Raw genomic sequence first — 16,841 nt, forward strand, 5'->3', positions numbered from 1 at the left:
CCATTATTGCCACTGCCACTACTATTCCCCCTTTCCCCATTGTGTCTACTGCAATTCCCCTCACAGTACTACTACTGCTGCTCCTATTACTACTCCACTATAAATCTGTATAATAATACATATGATTGTCCTCATGTCTGTGTATCTGTTAATCATATTGTCCCTGTCCCACCGTCGACAACTCGTCACTGACCCGGCACCGTTACCCCAGTTGCACCCCACCCCCCTCTCTCCCACCCGCCATGAGCTCTATTCCTCCCCCACTCCGAACCATTTTACCCCTCACCTCCTTCTTGGGCCACCAGGCCTGTTGTTCACCTTTTACCGGTGAATATACGTGGCATGCATTAATAAGAATAATTATAAAATTGACAGCAACAACATACATCTGCAGTATTCCGAACATTACATAATTATAAAAGTCGCAGACCCAAACGTGCCTATATTACGGAGCTCTGATATATTAACCACAGAACCGACCACAGATCGTTCCTATCATTGCCACTGGACCTTACCTGTAGCACTTCACCATAGTAATACAACCCATTGAAGTCCTTTGTGGGATCACTACACATGTTTGGGAAAAATAACAGCGCACAACATGCCTACAACCCATTAAAATACACCTGTGACGTTTCACTGACATCCATTAAATTGCCTAGAAGTTAGTGGACAAACAAACACACGGCTGGACATAGACTGAGGCCGAATGTCTCGCATCGGTATATGACAACCTGACAAAACTATTACGATCCTGCTTTGTAGGTGTCATCATAGTTATAATAATAATAATAATAATAATAATAATAATAATAATCGTAGTAGTAGTAATAGTAGTAGTAGTAATAATAATAGTAGTAGTAGTAGTAGTAGTAGTAGTAGTAGTAGTAGTAATCACATGTTAATATCCATGATACAGAGGAGGACAAACACCATAATCTCCCTGATAAAACAAGTGAAAACAGCTGTGACATATAAAACCAAACAGTGCCATAATATGCTGTAATGGTAGGGTTATAGTAATACTAAATTACTGTTTGACCGCAACCCAACTTTCTGTCATGGCAGATTCTGCACTGCGTCGACACATGCTATTCCAGTGTGTGTCCTTCTCAGTATCGTGCCTAATAACATGTGATTAATTATTATTATTATTATTATTATTATTATTATTATTATTATTACTGTGATGACACCTGCAATGCAGGATCACAAGAATTTTGTCAGGTCGTTACATACCGATGCGAGACATTCTGCTTCTGTCTGTCTGTGTCCAGTCGTTTGTTTGTTTGTCCACTAACTTCTCCTAGGCTATTTGATGGATGTCAGTGAAACATCATATGCTTATTTTGGTAGTTTGTAGGCATGTTGTGCACTGTTATTTTTCCCAAACACGTGTAGCAATCTCACAGAGGACTACAGTGGGTTGTATTACCATGGTGAAGTGCTATAGGGAAGGTGCAGTGGTAATGATAAGAACGGTCTGTGGTCGGTTTTGTGGTTAATATATCAGTGCTCCGTAATATAAGCACGTTTGGGTCTGCAGTTATTAAGTGTTATGTTAGGAACACTACAGTATACATCTACGATGTTGTTGTTATTATTATATTATTTATCGCCTACCTTTAGAAGGCGGAGCGATCATGTTTTTAACTGTGTGTGTGTGTGTGTGTGTGTGTGTGTGTGTGTGTGTGTGTGTGTGTGTGTTCCTATTATATCTCATGAACGGCTTGAGCTATCAACATGAAGCCTTCAGCGTATCAAGATATGGCCAAAATCTTGGAGGAGTTCGAAAATGGCAACTCGGGGTCAGAGTCAAGGTCACCAAACTAACTGCTAAAGGTCAACTAGTTTTTATTGCCTGCCTTTATCACCATTAAATCTCATGAATGGCTTGAGCTATCAATGTAAAACCTTCATGGTATCAAAATATGGCCTAAAGTTTGGACTTGGCAAACAGAATATTTTAGAGGGCGATTACCGTTTAGCTCTCAAATGCCTTCTTTTTTATTATTAATGCATGTCACTTGTATTCACCGGTAAAGGGTGAACAACAGGCCTTCTGGCCCAAGAAGGAGGTGAAGGGTAATGTGGTGTCGGAGTGATGAAGGAGTAGAATCCATGGTGGGTGGGAACTGGAGTAGCGGTGCCGGGTCAGTGACGAGTTGTCGACGGTGGGACAGGGACAATATGATTAACAGATTCACAGACATGAGGACAATCATATTTATTATTATACAGATTTATAGTGGAGTAGTAATAAGAGTAGCAGTAGTAGTACTGTGAGGGGAATTGCAGTAGACACAATGGGGAAAGGGGGAATAGTAGTGGCAGTGGCAATAATGGTATTAACAGATTCAGCAGTCTTGGGCTAACGTTGTTTGTTTGGGAGTGATGATGCGAGAAATAATGTAATGCAGTACGGGTTATAGGACCGGACGACAAGAAACCCTCCAAGGAATATGACGACTCACAGTAAGAGGATACCGGGAAGTAAGAGTAATAAAAGAGGCAGAGACTGAAGGAAAATAATGCACGTATGAGGTGATGCCATAGTTAAGGCCTTGATAACAAGGCGGAGCAGGATACCACAGCTGTGTCTTCGTTGTCTCATAATATTTTGTGTTGTTTGCATCTAATTTCATCTGGTTATAGTAAATTATTGGCGAATGCTCTCCGCTGTCCATCACAATGTGGTTTAGTCGTCCACATAAAATAATTGCCACATATATAACCATCCGCACAACTACTGTGAGAATCAACATTAAATTCACAATCATTCTATATTATAGCTATATACAATCCAGGGATAACATTCACAAAAATTATGACTGCAGTTATAATGACAAGTTGCAACTTATATACAACTGGCTCGGTGCTTTATTTGTGTGATGAGGACCCGAAACAGATGGGTCAGTATCACAGGACACCATGATAACACAGTAGTCTATGTTATATGTTACAGTATGTATGTTACGAACGCATAATGTTTTGCAGGTGAATAGCATGGAAATGTTTCGAATCCAGTGTCATTAGGTTTCTCACTATTCGCCTCGTAGCTCAGTTCCAAAGTACCACTCACGGTTGTCCGTTCACCTGCCCTCTCTCTAACCCTGACTTCCACTTCCTTCCATCAGGGGGGTACCGAAACTTTGGTTCGCGGGTGTACTGTATGTACAGGATAGGGACGCATGTATAAAGATATGGGTATGTGTACAGATGTGCATACATATACATACGCTACATGCACATATATATGCTATCCATATATACATATACAGAGAGACATATGTATACATGTACACTCTAAATAGATACATATACATTGTCACATACACAGGTAGATAGATAGAGAAATGATACTCTTTATAAAGTTGCACCTGATGTGTAGGTGTGTGGACAACACACACACACACACACACACACACACACACACACACACACACACACAGTTCAGACGTCAATCAGGTTTGGTAAGACTTGATTTAAAGGATGACAAAGCAAATGTAATACTTAAAAAAAGAAAGTTCAGTGTTGCATTTTTTTAAAAAAGTATTTTGACATTAATAAAAGATTTTAGTTAATTTTGACGTTTGTTTCACATCGTCATATCATTTCTTAATATGGATTACGTAGAGGTATAGGTCATATTTGCACGTTCACTATTTCCACAAAATTGCACGATTAGAGGCTGCCTTACTTCACCCCCCCCCTAACTCGCTGACCTGGGGAGCAAACTCTGGCTGCAGTGTTCTCGCCCACTTGTTTCCTTCCCTCGTTCGAATGATTGACCATTTGCGAGTTTGGGGCTGAGAGGAAGTTTAAAATATTGACATTGATATTTTTCGTAGTATCATAATAATTCGTGTTTAAAAATGGATAAATATCGTGTGAAAATAGCTTTGACGTAATGTTAAGTACTTGCTGAACAATACTATGTTTGGATTTTGCAATTAATAAGGAAAATAATTAGTATTTTCCCTTACTTTGGGTGAGGATTTGATCAAAGACGACCGAATGCCAGTCGCCGTATATTTTTATTGTCCGCTTTTAGCAAGGCAAGGCGATATAGCTTTTGTCGGTGTGTGTGTGTGTGTGTGTGTGTGTGTGTGTGTGTGTGTGTGTGTGTGTAATTCACCGGGTCGGTCAGCATCACGTGATGGTTGTGATCATCAGCATTTTACCCTCCCGGAAGGGAGCTGAGAGCACATATAGTCCGATCTAAGGGCAAAGCCTTGACCTTCACACACGCACACACCCATCCTCTTGCTCAAGGAGGACAATGACCATCCGTTTCGTCAGTGAAATTTTTCGCCCAAGGTGCGAACCCCCGTCTTAGCAGATGCTAAGCGAGAGCGTTACCACTGAGCCGGAGAGCGATGTTTTTAAAGAAGTAGGGTCAAATCGAAGACACCTTTGTTAGAATCTCAGGTGTGTGTGTGTGTGTGTGTGTGTGTGTGTGTGTGTGTGTGTGTGTGTGTGTGTGTGTGTGTGTGTATGAGAAAAACAAGAGTAAGACATCAGACATCCTGGTAGTGAACATGCTTATAACACTTCATGTTGTCTAATCACTCGGCTGCAGGAGAGGGATGCCTTCACGTGGTGGCGGGCCCGGTCATACAGACGTCCCCCAGTGCCCTCACTATCCCCTGAGAGGAGGACGGTGGACTGGAGAAGACTAGCTTTGGCCTGAAACTACTACTACTACTACTACTACTACTGCTATTATATCTATTTATCCGTCACTTTTCTATCTGCAGTTCAAATCGGTGAAAAGAGGGCTTCAAGTGGTGTTTCCCCGAATGTCAGAAGTGGACGGACAGTGGGCATGGGTGCTGTCGATGCGAGGTGTCTATCCAGCCACCAGTGACATCGATCCTGTCGCGGAGTAACCCAGTGGACCAACACTACCTGGACCAGAAAAACTGTCTTGGATTTTACTATTATCCTTGAAATTAATCCCATGCTTGTTAGGAAGAATTTAGCTCCCTGTATACGATTCCATTTGGTATGTGAGAAGCCCATCCATGACAGGGGTTACTCAAGGCAATGTCCAACCTCTCCACTAAGTCTTTCCTGAAGCAATGGTGAGAAATGTGTTTAAGGGGAAAAGATACGTCCAGGGAGGAAAATGGGTTAATGGAATGAAACGAGGTCAATGGGAGAACATAGGTGGGTGGAGGAGATGATCCCTAGGGAGGTGTAGCTGGAATTGGGCTTATGTGCTAGTACCCTCAAAATAATCTCCCTCTTTAACCAATCCCATCCACTGGAATGACACCCTAAAATTCTAGAACTTAATATTGATACACACATGGCCTTGCCTCAACATCAAGCAGCACTAATGAAAGCAGTCCTGTCAACTCGTTTCCCTGAAAAATTTACAATCACTTTTCACGGACATCACTCTACTTCAGACTAATCAAGGCCCAAGCACGCCCTGCTTCACACAGACCCATAACTACTTTACGTGCCATCCAAAATATCTGAACGCCTAAGTCTTAAAACAAGTCACACTTCATCATTTTCTCCCATTCTTCCTCAAAACATGGTTTTAAAGCACTAAACTTCACAGACACTATACTAATCAACCTAACACAACATACCTGACAGCATTAACTCTGCCAGACCCGCACGATGTGTACACTGCTAACAACAGACATTAAAAAAGCCTTTGATGCCACCTCCCAACAGAAACCGCCTACAACACAAACATGGAGAACAATACCAGATGTTGTCTTGTCAAAACGCTTCAGGACAAGTCATCACGTACACGAAACTTCCCTAACGGAGTTCCACAGGGGGTCCAGTCTTTCACCTACACCCTTCAGCCTATACATGGCTGATATTCATACACCCCAGCCTGCGACACAACTACCCTAAAACACTTCAGGCACGGGTTGAGGACAACAGGCTGATAATCGCTCCAACCATATTCATCACCACACACTCATCACCAGCAGCAATCACGAGCACAGATACACGCCTGGCACCACACTTAACAATGTACAGATGCGGATACACCTCTGCCTGCTAGCGTCAGGGAAGGAATGTCCCTGAGGGAGAGGAACGAGTTTGCCATTCATATTGCTCGAAACTGCCCTGATCTCCAAATACTTATCATTAAATACACACAGTACACGATTATATGAGTACACGTAAAAATAATTCATGTGTGTGCTAAAATTTCATGTTCAGATTTATTATGAAAACTGCTGGTGAGTGATGGATAGCCTACCGTATGTATCAAAGCAAACCGAAAAAAATCAGTTTACCCTCACACATTCAGGAGAATACTCTCTTAATAGTGCTAGGATTCGAATAGCTTTTATAATAATTTCTTTCAAAGCCATCAGTACACCACCAGAAGCATCCTAGTCCTGGGGGGACGGCAGCCCCCTCCCCCCCCCAGACTCTCCGCCTCGTTGGCCTGTGTCTGCCTGACGTTGGGATGTGGCATTTTTTAGGTCTCTGTATCCATTCTCAGCATCAGTTGTAGGTAAATTATAACTAAATTATATGGTAACACCATTATTACGTAATGATTATTCTTGATATGACCGATTATGCATCGAATTTACTGTGTGTAATGTCTGACATTTTGCTTTTTTTCTAGATAACAGAACAGAGGAAGGAAAAACAAATGAATAAAAAACTCATCCCTACACCAGATCATTGGTGTCCTCCATTTATAAACAATCTGTAACAGTTGGATTTGAACAGCCGTAGGTTGAGGTTTGGAGGGAAACAATTCCGGGGAAGCGAGTTCCAAAGAGTTGCAATTCGGGGAAGAAGAGAATTCTGATAGGCAGAAGTTCTGCAATGTGGCTGTGTGACATTCCAGTCATGAGCGCTACCAGATACCAGTGTAGCGCGGGGGAAGGAGTGGAGAGGTGGCACAATGGCTGCAACTTCGTCTGGACATTTCCCATAAAAGTATCTGTGAAATAATGCAAGGGAGGCAACATTCCTTCTTACTTGTAGAGGAGGTAGTTTATTTGTAATAGCAGGGTTATTAATAATTCCAACAGAGCTTTGTTCTGAATTTTGTCCAGTTGTTTTAGTGCAACCTCTCCACATCCATTCCACAAAGGTGAGCAATATTCCACTTGAGAGCGCACATGATTTAAAAGTTATAGCTATCTGCCCGTCAGTGAAGAGGTTACTGATTCTGTACAATAATCCAAGTTTCTTTAAGGCGGTTTTAGCAAGTGATCTAACATGACAGGTCCAGCTGAGGGCATTGTTATGTGAAACACCGAGAATTTCAATACTTTTAGAGACAAGAATATTAGTAGCACTGAAGGTAATATAGGAATCAGGCAATATCTCTGTCCATTAGTAAAATATCCATATTTGGCTTTACCAGCATTAAATGAGACAATGTTTGCCTATGATAAAACGTGTTTAAGTAACCAGTGTTAGTAATATGACGCCGGAAATAACATACAGTAGTTCAAGCAGTCTCTGTGAACACTGCTTATTTTTGTTACAAACTATTCCAATTATGTTGAACAATAGGTAATACCTATTTTGTACTATGGCTGCTGTGTGTAAGATGAAATACCGTAATCACTGTTGCACATCAAGGTTCTGATGTGTTGGTTAAACACAGCTGTGACCCACGGTTATTATGCTGGGTAAATAAACCACTGCTGTCATAGTTTTTATGTTGGATAAAATAAGCATAATAATATATATAAATATTATCCCGTGAGTATCTTCAAAAAGTAATGGAAAACCGTGTATTATATATTTTTTGAACGGTATGTTATCTATAAATATACAGTTACTGGTATGCATGTAAACACTGGCGAGATTACGTTTTGCTGTATTGTGTAATATAATATATTACACAATACAGCAAAACAAAGGTGTTATATATTATATAACACCTTTGTTTAAGACGTTACGAATTAGGCTGGTGGTATGGTTCAGAATACAGCACAATACATTCAAACAGTATGACCAACAAAACCATCATAAAGTAGTTTGCCTTGTCTTCCAGTTTATATCTGTAGTCAGTATTCTGCGGCCAGGTACAACCAATAACCGTAGCAGGAATAATAATGATAATAACTAGCTGAATGTACATCTTCGGAGCTAGTTATGGTGCTACTAACGAATGTGGTCCCTAATGCTATTAGCTCTAAGAGTGGCTGTGGTTTATTGATCACCTATTGCCAGCCAAGAGCATCTGACACATCCCTCCATGCCCTAGTTGTATTGAATGTCTGAGCAAGGCACCTGCACTCGTCAGTGGGGCAATACAAGAGTGGCGGAGCACCCCTCTGCAATTATGGCGTCTGTAATAGACAATAGGTCCGACAGCGAAGGCCTGCTTAGTTATAAAGCATTATCACCTTCACATAATTAGCAAGTAAAATATCAAGTATGCAGAGTCCATTTGTGCATATATATTGCGATTGTTGGTAGCCATTCGCTAAGGAGGCACGACTTCTCGGAGTCAAAAGAGAACCAGATGATCCACTTAGAAACTGCCTTATCCTCTCTGAGCAAACGAATGCAGTCCTCATTGTTCAAAGTTTAAACCTGTTATTCTATGTGATGACAACCCACAACGTTTTTAAAATGCACCAAGACTGATTCTGTGTAAGAAAACTGTATATCGCATCATTGTGAACTTTATTTACCTTGGTGATTTAAGCAGTCAAAGATAGCAGATGAAAAGCCTCTGGAAACAAAGCGTCCTCATATCAAGTTTACCGTTGCATCACAAGATCAGGGTCACTGTCATGTGTACCAGTAACGAGTTGTCTGCGTATACTGTGTTTAGTATTTGAGAAAGGTAGCAACACGTAGCTGAACAAGTTTACAGTTTGCTCTTCATACCTATAAATTACTTGTTTGCTCTAAGTACGCAGGCTAAACACTGTCGTTTGGTAACTTTAATGACTATTCTTAATCAGCTCCATATCCGTAGACACACTGTAATCGGATATACAACTCTGCTTATCAACACATTAGTGCGTCCTGGTGAGAATGAGAACACAGCAATTCATCATTACTTCCTGGTGAGACTGGGAACACAACAACCCATCAGTACTTCCTGGTGAGACTGGAAACCCATCAATAACTCATCCTGTAAAAAGGTTGTACTAGTGTCTTTCCTGAAACCATTTATCTTGTACTGAGGACGGAGCCAGGACATTCCCAGCCGTTATTGTGATGGAGGAACTGATTATGAAACACGACACAAATCATGACACTGTGGACAGGAATGGGAGGGCGACGAATGACGAGTACCACAGGGAGTCCGGCTTGAGTTACCCCTGACTGTTGAGTCCAAAATGGCAATAGACAAGAAAGACAGAGAAACGCAGCCTCTTTAGAAACCTTACTTCCTCAGTGTTTACTACATCCGCAGGGCAGTCATTCTGGTAGTTTGCTTCAAAATCACCAAGCTCGACTCTACTGCTGATTCACTGGCTGCATTTTAGGTATTATTAACTGTATTTACCCGTATCAACTACTGTCGAAAGTATGTATATGTGTCAGATTCTCAAGCAATATTTATATCTCTAATTCAACAGCCTATCTACAGAAATTCCCCCTCAAACTATATTCATGACATCACAGCACAGGTTCCCATTAACCTATATTATACAAGTGTCTCGGCATTATCAAACAACGAACAAAAGAACATTGTTATAAAGCACAAAAACAAGAGGGCAACTGGGAGGGGAGGAAATTCAGAGGTCAACGCCCACGATAACATTCCACCAGCTACAGGCGTTGTGTGAGTACAGTGTGGAATGTAGTAGCCTGAGTCTCCCCTTTTTGTTTTTGTAATTAATTCATCTCCTGTCTTTGCCCTTTTCCATCCCTACATCTTAATCATTTTGGAATAAATTTTTGGGTTTTCAAGTGTCATTTTTATCTCCTCAGTACGAGGATCTTATTATTCCTGACTCTAGACGATTGTTAGTCCAAATCTCTCACCCTAGCCCCCCAAATCTCTCACCCTAGCCCCCAAATCTCTCACCCTACCCCCAAATCTCTCACCCTACCCCCCCATATCTCTCACCCTACCCCCCCATATCTCTCATCCTAGCCCCCCCAAATCTCTCACCCTAGCCCCCAAATCTCTCACCCTAACCCCCAAGATCTCTCACCCTAGCCCCCAGATCTCTCACCCTAGCCCCCAAATCTCTCACCCTAACCCCCCAGATCTCTCACCCTAGCCCCCAAATCTCTCACCCTGGCCCCCAGATCTCTCACCCTAGCCCCCAGATCTCTCACCCTAGCCCCCAAATCTCTCACCCTAGCCCCCCAAATCTCTCACCCTAGCCCCCAAATCTCTCACCCTAGCCCAAAATCTTTCACCCTAGCCCCCCCAAAATCTCTTACGCAAAATATACTCGTGTGCAAGGAGCAAGAATGATATATGGAAAAGGTAATCGTACTGAAATGGTTTAATCACAACACTGTTATTATCTTTATTCTTAACCACAACCAGACGATGTTACAGGAGATAGTTTTGGGGGGTTAGATATGGTCTCTCTCTCTCTCTCTCTCTCTCTCTCTCTCTCTCTCTCTCTCCTTAACCCATATAAAATCGCATGGAGATGGCACAAACAAACAGCAAAGAGCCACCAGAATGAAGCAGTTAAAAGTGTGGCTGGTACTGCCAAGAGGAATCAGTCAGTCAGTCCCTCATTATCCCCTTCCAGATGCATCCTAAGTAAACAAATCCCCCTCAGCCCACTCATTCCCTTCAGTAGGATATTTTGTACCTTGTTCTTGTTACGTCTAGAGGAGGTTACTGAGCTTAAGCAGAGATATTTAGATGGAGAGAGGTTAGATATCTCCTCAATATACGCCCTCACTACTATATATCCTAAATAAATAGTTTGGGAAGTTTGGAAATTGCAAGAATAAATTAAAGATAGAAGGGAAACAGCCAGCCAGCCCCTTATCATCACCTTCCAGCTATATCTCAACGCTAGTCACCAGCACGCCACAAGTCGCGTAGCAAATACATATGCAGCACATCGTGGTTAGGGACAGTACAAAATTATCTACAGTAAATACGTAAAAATAAACCCTAGTACAATTGTTTCTATCCTCAACGGGAAGAGTTTGAAGAAAAATAATCTCGTCACCACAATGAATTTCATCGGGGACGCTTTAGTGGGAATCCTTTCATATCAATTGCTTGTCATCCTCTTCTTGGGATTTCAAGTAAAGTTACTGCTCTGTACAATGAAAGGCCTTCGACTGGGTCTGGCACAATCTTTAATTTTCAGTCTGCTCTCCTACAGCTTCTTTTCCTTTTCCTACGACTTTCTCTCAAGTTTGCTCTCAGGTTGTTCCGCAGGTTTTGTTGTAGAAGCAACTGTTCCTTCAAGGTATCAGCAGTGGCGATCTTCCCTGTTCTGTCCTGACACCAGATGTCTTTCTCGTGTTCATCAAGGACGCTCCACCAGTTACAGTCAGCGCTTTCAGTCTCATCTCAGTGAATGTCAACCCTGAGTTGGTCGACTCACGTTTCAAGCCAGCAGTGGTGAGGGAGAAAGAGCAGTTAGGGGAACTTTAGGACGATGCAGACGGTGGGAGGCAGGGAGGCTGGCGGTTTGGTGCTTAAGGATAGTAAATACTCGTACACCAGTTGGATAGGACAAACGAAGTACTGGCCCACACCAAATACTTAGTACACCAGGAAAACTTAAGAGAATGTACAGTATATGTGGTAAAGCATAGTCATAATTTATTTTACCACTTAACAATGGAATTAGTTAGTCCGGCACAACATAAACAATGCTTACACACACACACACACACACACACACACACACACACACACACACACACACACACACACACACACACACACACACACACACACACACACACACACACACACACACACACACACACATCTTAGCGCGCGCACACACACACACACACACACACACACACACACACACACACATCTTAGCGCGCACACACACACACACACACACACACACACACACACACACACACACACACACACACACACATCTTAGCGCGCGCACACACACACACACACACACACACACACACACACACACACACACACACATATATATATATATATATATATATATATATATATATAAATATATATATATATACAAATATATATATATATATATATATACACACACACACACACACACACACACACACAGAAAACAAAACTGATATACAGACAAATGCTGGTGTTGATTCATGGTCCTTGCTGGGCTACGATACTACAGGAAAGTGACACTTGCCTGCAGTGATATTTTAGCTGATAGAATGAAACTTTACATCAAGTGCCTTTCACTGTAATTATCATTTTAATCAAGGTACCTTTTTTGACAGTGTTTGCGCTGGATGAAATAAGTAACAGTGCCCTTGTCTACCACATGACCTGCATCGCGACGTGGAAGAGTCAATAGGAGTAAAGAAAAGGGAGTGTTGAGCAAGAGAATGGCACCTGCAAAGAGGTAGGCAGTGAGACTGAAGCCAATATTGGATCTTCCAACGTGGATGTTGTTGAAGCAGTGGTCTGAGTGCACTGATGGTCAAATAATTACATCCTCGACGAATCAATGGATGTGGGAGGGCTTAAAGAAATGGATGTGGGAAAAATAATTCGTGGGGTGATATGGGGTAGTGGTGGTGGGTGAGACTGTCATGAAGGTATAGTCTACTCTGTGAATAATGGTGCTCTGTGACGAATGGTTTTAGGGTAGTGAAGGATTATTCAAAAGTTATTTCCACCAACAACGACAACAAGACTGATATAATCTCGTGTTGCTTATTGTACATGATGGATTAAGATGCAGATAATAGTGTAACATATTTCACCACATAAGGCAAAATAGAGTTTGAAAAAAAAAAAAAGTCAGTTCAATAAAATTCCCTTCTTTGAGTTGAAATTTAGTGTAGGCTACAGCAGCGTCGAACAATCAAGAGGTGACTGACTAACGCTTCTGGTAACATACAGATCAGCCTCCCGTTACTCGTACAGGAAATGAACACGTGATCATTAGGCACCGTCCTATTCCAGTGCTCTACAGTTAATCCACAAAGCACATTGACCTATTTATATATAAATTTATTTCTCTTTTATTGCAATAATTTCCCTACAAAAGATTCTACAGAACTGAATCACGAGAACATAAGTCCTTCAGAAAAAGTATTTATTATGTGGCTATCAGAATTATACGACATCGCCAAGTTCCAAGTGGCATTTAGAGCAGTGGAGGATTATCACAGTATACACTGGGATGGGCAGGAAAAGCCTTGATAATGGTGTCCTGTATCCATACACCAAGTCATGTTTTTCTCATCATTCCCTCTGTTCAACGCCTTACACACATGAGAACACGCACGCACACATGCACAAACAGATGCACATACATAAACACACAGGCATACAAACTGTGGCATCACTATGTACAAATTTGTATGCTGGTAATTGTTCCACGGAACTGAACAACAGTCTAGATGACAATGCACACTAGTACTATTTAATATCAGTTCAGTTTCATTCATAAACGATGCATCTTTAACATCCCGTTGTGTGATTTCTTTGGACTAGAAATCCAGATCAACTATACCAAGTCTGGCAATATCAGCCAGTTTCTACATCATACTCCTCGCCCAAGGTAACATTTAGAATTTAGAATTTAGACCGACCTCAGCACTGGTACTATCATACTCTACGTCCTGCCATCATTCCTCCTCATCCATACCCGACACCTTCTGTCCGTTTGCCTCGCCTACATCCTTCCACTGTGACGTGTAAATAATAAGACATACCGGTAGTTAATTCCCGACGACAGGGGAAGGAATAGAGTTGGTTGTATTAATGATAACCATTTGATTTTCTTGAAATATATAGGAAATTTAATGGTTTTACTTCAGTTAGTAATTACCTCTGCCAACGAAGTTGCAGGAGGCTATGTATTCACCTTTGTTTGTCTGTCTGTCTGTTTGTCCAGACGATAAGTCCAAACGTTCTCAAAGAATATCAATGAAATTTGGTGAAAGGGTGGGCCATGGGCCAAGAAAGAACTGATTACATTTTGGGGCGGATCCGAATCCGGATCTGTCTCCAGAAATTCTCAGTGAATTTCAATAAAACTTTTGGGAAGAGTCGGCCGTGGGTCAAGGAACAATTGGTTAAAATTTTGGGCAGATCCGGATCCTATGTATTCCACACAATATCTCCACGGATCCACATCCGGATCCAGATTTTTAAAATGGCAATGGCATTGGCGGAGGTATGCGCTCTCTGAGTGCTTTCTAGTTTTTTCTTTGGTTACTCCATTGTGATATGTAGGCCCTTAGATATACCATCAGGAATTCAGGTTGTTCTTAAAGACTCCGTATTACTACTGGATACTTTACTGGGATGGAGTTGTGTTACACTCTTAAGTCTTGTTCTCCGTCTCTCCTAAAATCATTTGGGGAAAGGTAAGAGTTTCCTTTGTGTGTTACCCAATGCCATGACTACACTGAATAAGGAATTGTCAGTTGTGTACACGTAAAACAGTCTTCTCAATAGACTTGGCAAGAGGCAGCGGCCATTGCCAATTCATGACATTCTGGCAGCGTCCGAGTCATGACGACTATGCGACAAACATCCACTTGCATACAGTTGTCTCCCGCCGGGTAAATAAGATGTCCCTGGACATGTTGTGCAGTCTTTTACGTGTCATGTTTGGGAGGTCTGGCTTCACCCTTTTGTCTCTGTAAGACACCAGTGAAAGTCAAGATTTAGCAGTTACGAATGCGTCTGCCAGTTATATTTCTAACCGGGTGTACCGTACTGTACCATTTACATAACAGTTAAGAATGTTTCTATTCACTGCAGTCCATATCTTTAAACTGAACAGTAAATTCAATGTATACGATATATTTGTGTAACCTTATCAACGTATTTTAACTTATTGCCAGTCCTTATGTATTTCATCACCAAATTTTTCGTCGGGATTATTCTGTAGTAATCCTAATAAACATTCATGCGTTTCTGGTGCAATTTTACTGCCACTGAATATCATGGATTATGGTTGTTAAGGACAAGTATTTTAATTATGGTATTGAAAAACACATACAGCAATCTTCACATATCGCGACTGATGTTAGCTATTAGTGACAGCAGTGTATTGGTGCATGAAGGACCGGTACTGGCACACCTAACAACACCTGATAACACCCTAACACCCTCTTTTCCAGTAGTCAGAGGCCACAGCTGCTTGCTGCACCACCACTTTTCAGTCTAATCGAGCACACACACACACACACACACACACACACACACACACACACACACAAACAATTATACCTATCTTCCATGCACATGAAGTGATAAGTTTCTTGACCACCGTTGTTGGCACTATGGTGTTATTTGCGTCTTTTTTTTTTTTTTTTTTGGAGGGGGGGGAAATTAAATTAAACTAAATGGTCATACTATAGTAGGATTAGTGTGCCGCAGACTGCAAGGTGGTGGTAGGGTGACAAGGTGAGGTGACGTTGGAACTCTGGAATGTGTGGGATTAGGTGTTATCAGGTGGCACTACGTCAAACAGTACCAGCCTCTATACACTGCTGGCATAAGGCGGTATCTTGTAGACGGCCAACACCTCGGTCTGTACAGTGTTGCCAGGTCGTAATTTACCAATATCTCATATAATAATAAATGAATTAGACGGAAACAACTTATAATTAAAATATAACAATATGCATTATTTTCAATCATAAACTTTTATCCTGACCCAAGAAACACGTTAGAAATAGAACTGTTGGTGCTGAGTGGTTCACAATACTAAAATGCCACGTGAGGGAGGAGGAGTTTCCGACACGCAATTACTGCTCCAGCGATGGTTTGACACGAATTACATACACTTAAAAAGTAAACTGAAAATCATTCATAGTTCTCTTCATTTACTTGCCTAGAAAACACAATCAAGATTCATACACAAAAATATGACAACCATTCATTACCACAGGATTTGGATTGCCGTTTGTGTCACCCTTTGGATAACAACCAGCAAAAATGGATCTGTATACAGTCATTCGTCCAGTAACGTGTTATAGAAAGTTTTAATTTTAAGGGTACTGATTATATTAAAATTATCTAGAAGCCCACACAAACAAACATTTGACAATCACGCCAATATTGAGAAACATCACAGTAGAGTGAAGGGAAACAGGAAAAACTCGGCTGACTGAAACTAATAATAAAAAAATATCGTGTTTAAGTCACAGCTGGGGTTCGAGATTAATATTTAAGCATCATATTGGGAAAATTATAATACTTATTTACAGTATGATGAATTACTCTTATGAAAGATTTGGTGGAGAAATAACATATATAAATCATGTTGACCGCCGTTAATGCTTTGGTTTCAGTAATGAGATAACACTCAAGTAGCAGTAGTAGATTTGTTCAAGTAGATCCATCCACCGTAGACAAGTAGCTACCCCTTCAGGGACGGCCAGTGCAGTGAACCATTGCTGCCTTGCGGTGGACGGCTCATTGCAGTGGCGAGGCGCGGGCAAGAGTGTGGAGGTTTGGCTATTGGATGGACGCAGCATTTGTCTGTCCACCCAGGTAACAGTGGCACGGTATTAGGCTGCCCAGCACCCCGTTATTGGCTTATATGTTACCAACCGGCATTGTAAATGGTTTCTTTGGTTACAGGAAAACCATTATGTTTTCACGTAGTGTATAGTCTCCACATAGAAGGAATCGGCAGTACAACATCAAATGAGTGGATGATGATCGCCACCACCTACCACTTAGTTTGTTGTTGTTCAGTAAACTTGGTCTGTCTTGC

The 16,841-nt window shown here is 41.4% G+C and overlaps 1 protein-coding gene across 1 annotated transcript in view; it reads left to right on the forward strand.

Annotated features, from left to right (window-relative positions):
• The window catches only part of LOC145394431 (alpha-L-fucosidase-like), a 34,140-nt gene extending 29,248 nt beyond the window's left edge, over positions 1 to 4,892 (forward strand). Inside the window, exon 9 of the mRNA XM_080268295.1 lies at positions 4,761 to 4,892. Within this exon, the coding sequence (XP_080124421.1) occupies positions 4,761 to 4,892 (132 nt within the window). The remainder of the gene's footprint in view (positions 1 to 4,760) is intronic.
• The last annotated feature ends 11,949 nt before the right edge of the window (positions 4,893 to 16,841 follow it).

This window comes from Coenobita brevimanus, chromosome 27, assembly GCF_032717465.1.
Source record: "Coenobita brevimanus isolate Jiangsu-jjx chromosome 27, ASM3271746v2, whole genome shotgun sequence".
In the NCBI taxonomy this organism is placed as follows: domain Eukaryota; kingdom Metazoa; phylum Arthropoda; class Malacostraca; order Decapoda; family Coenobitidae; genus Coenobita; species Coenobita brevimanus.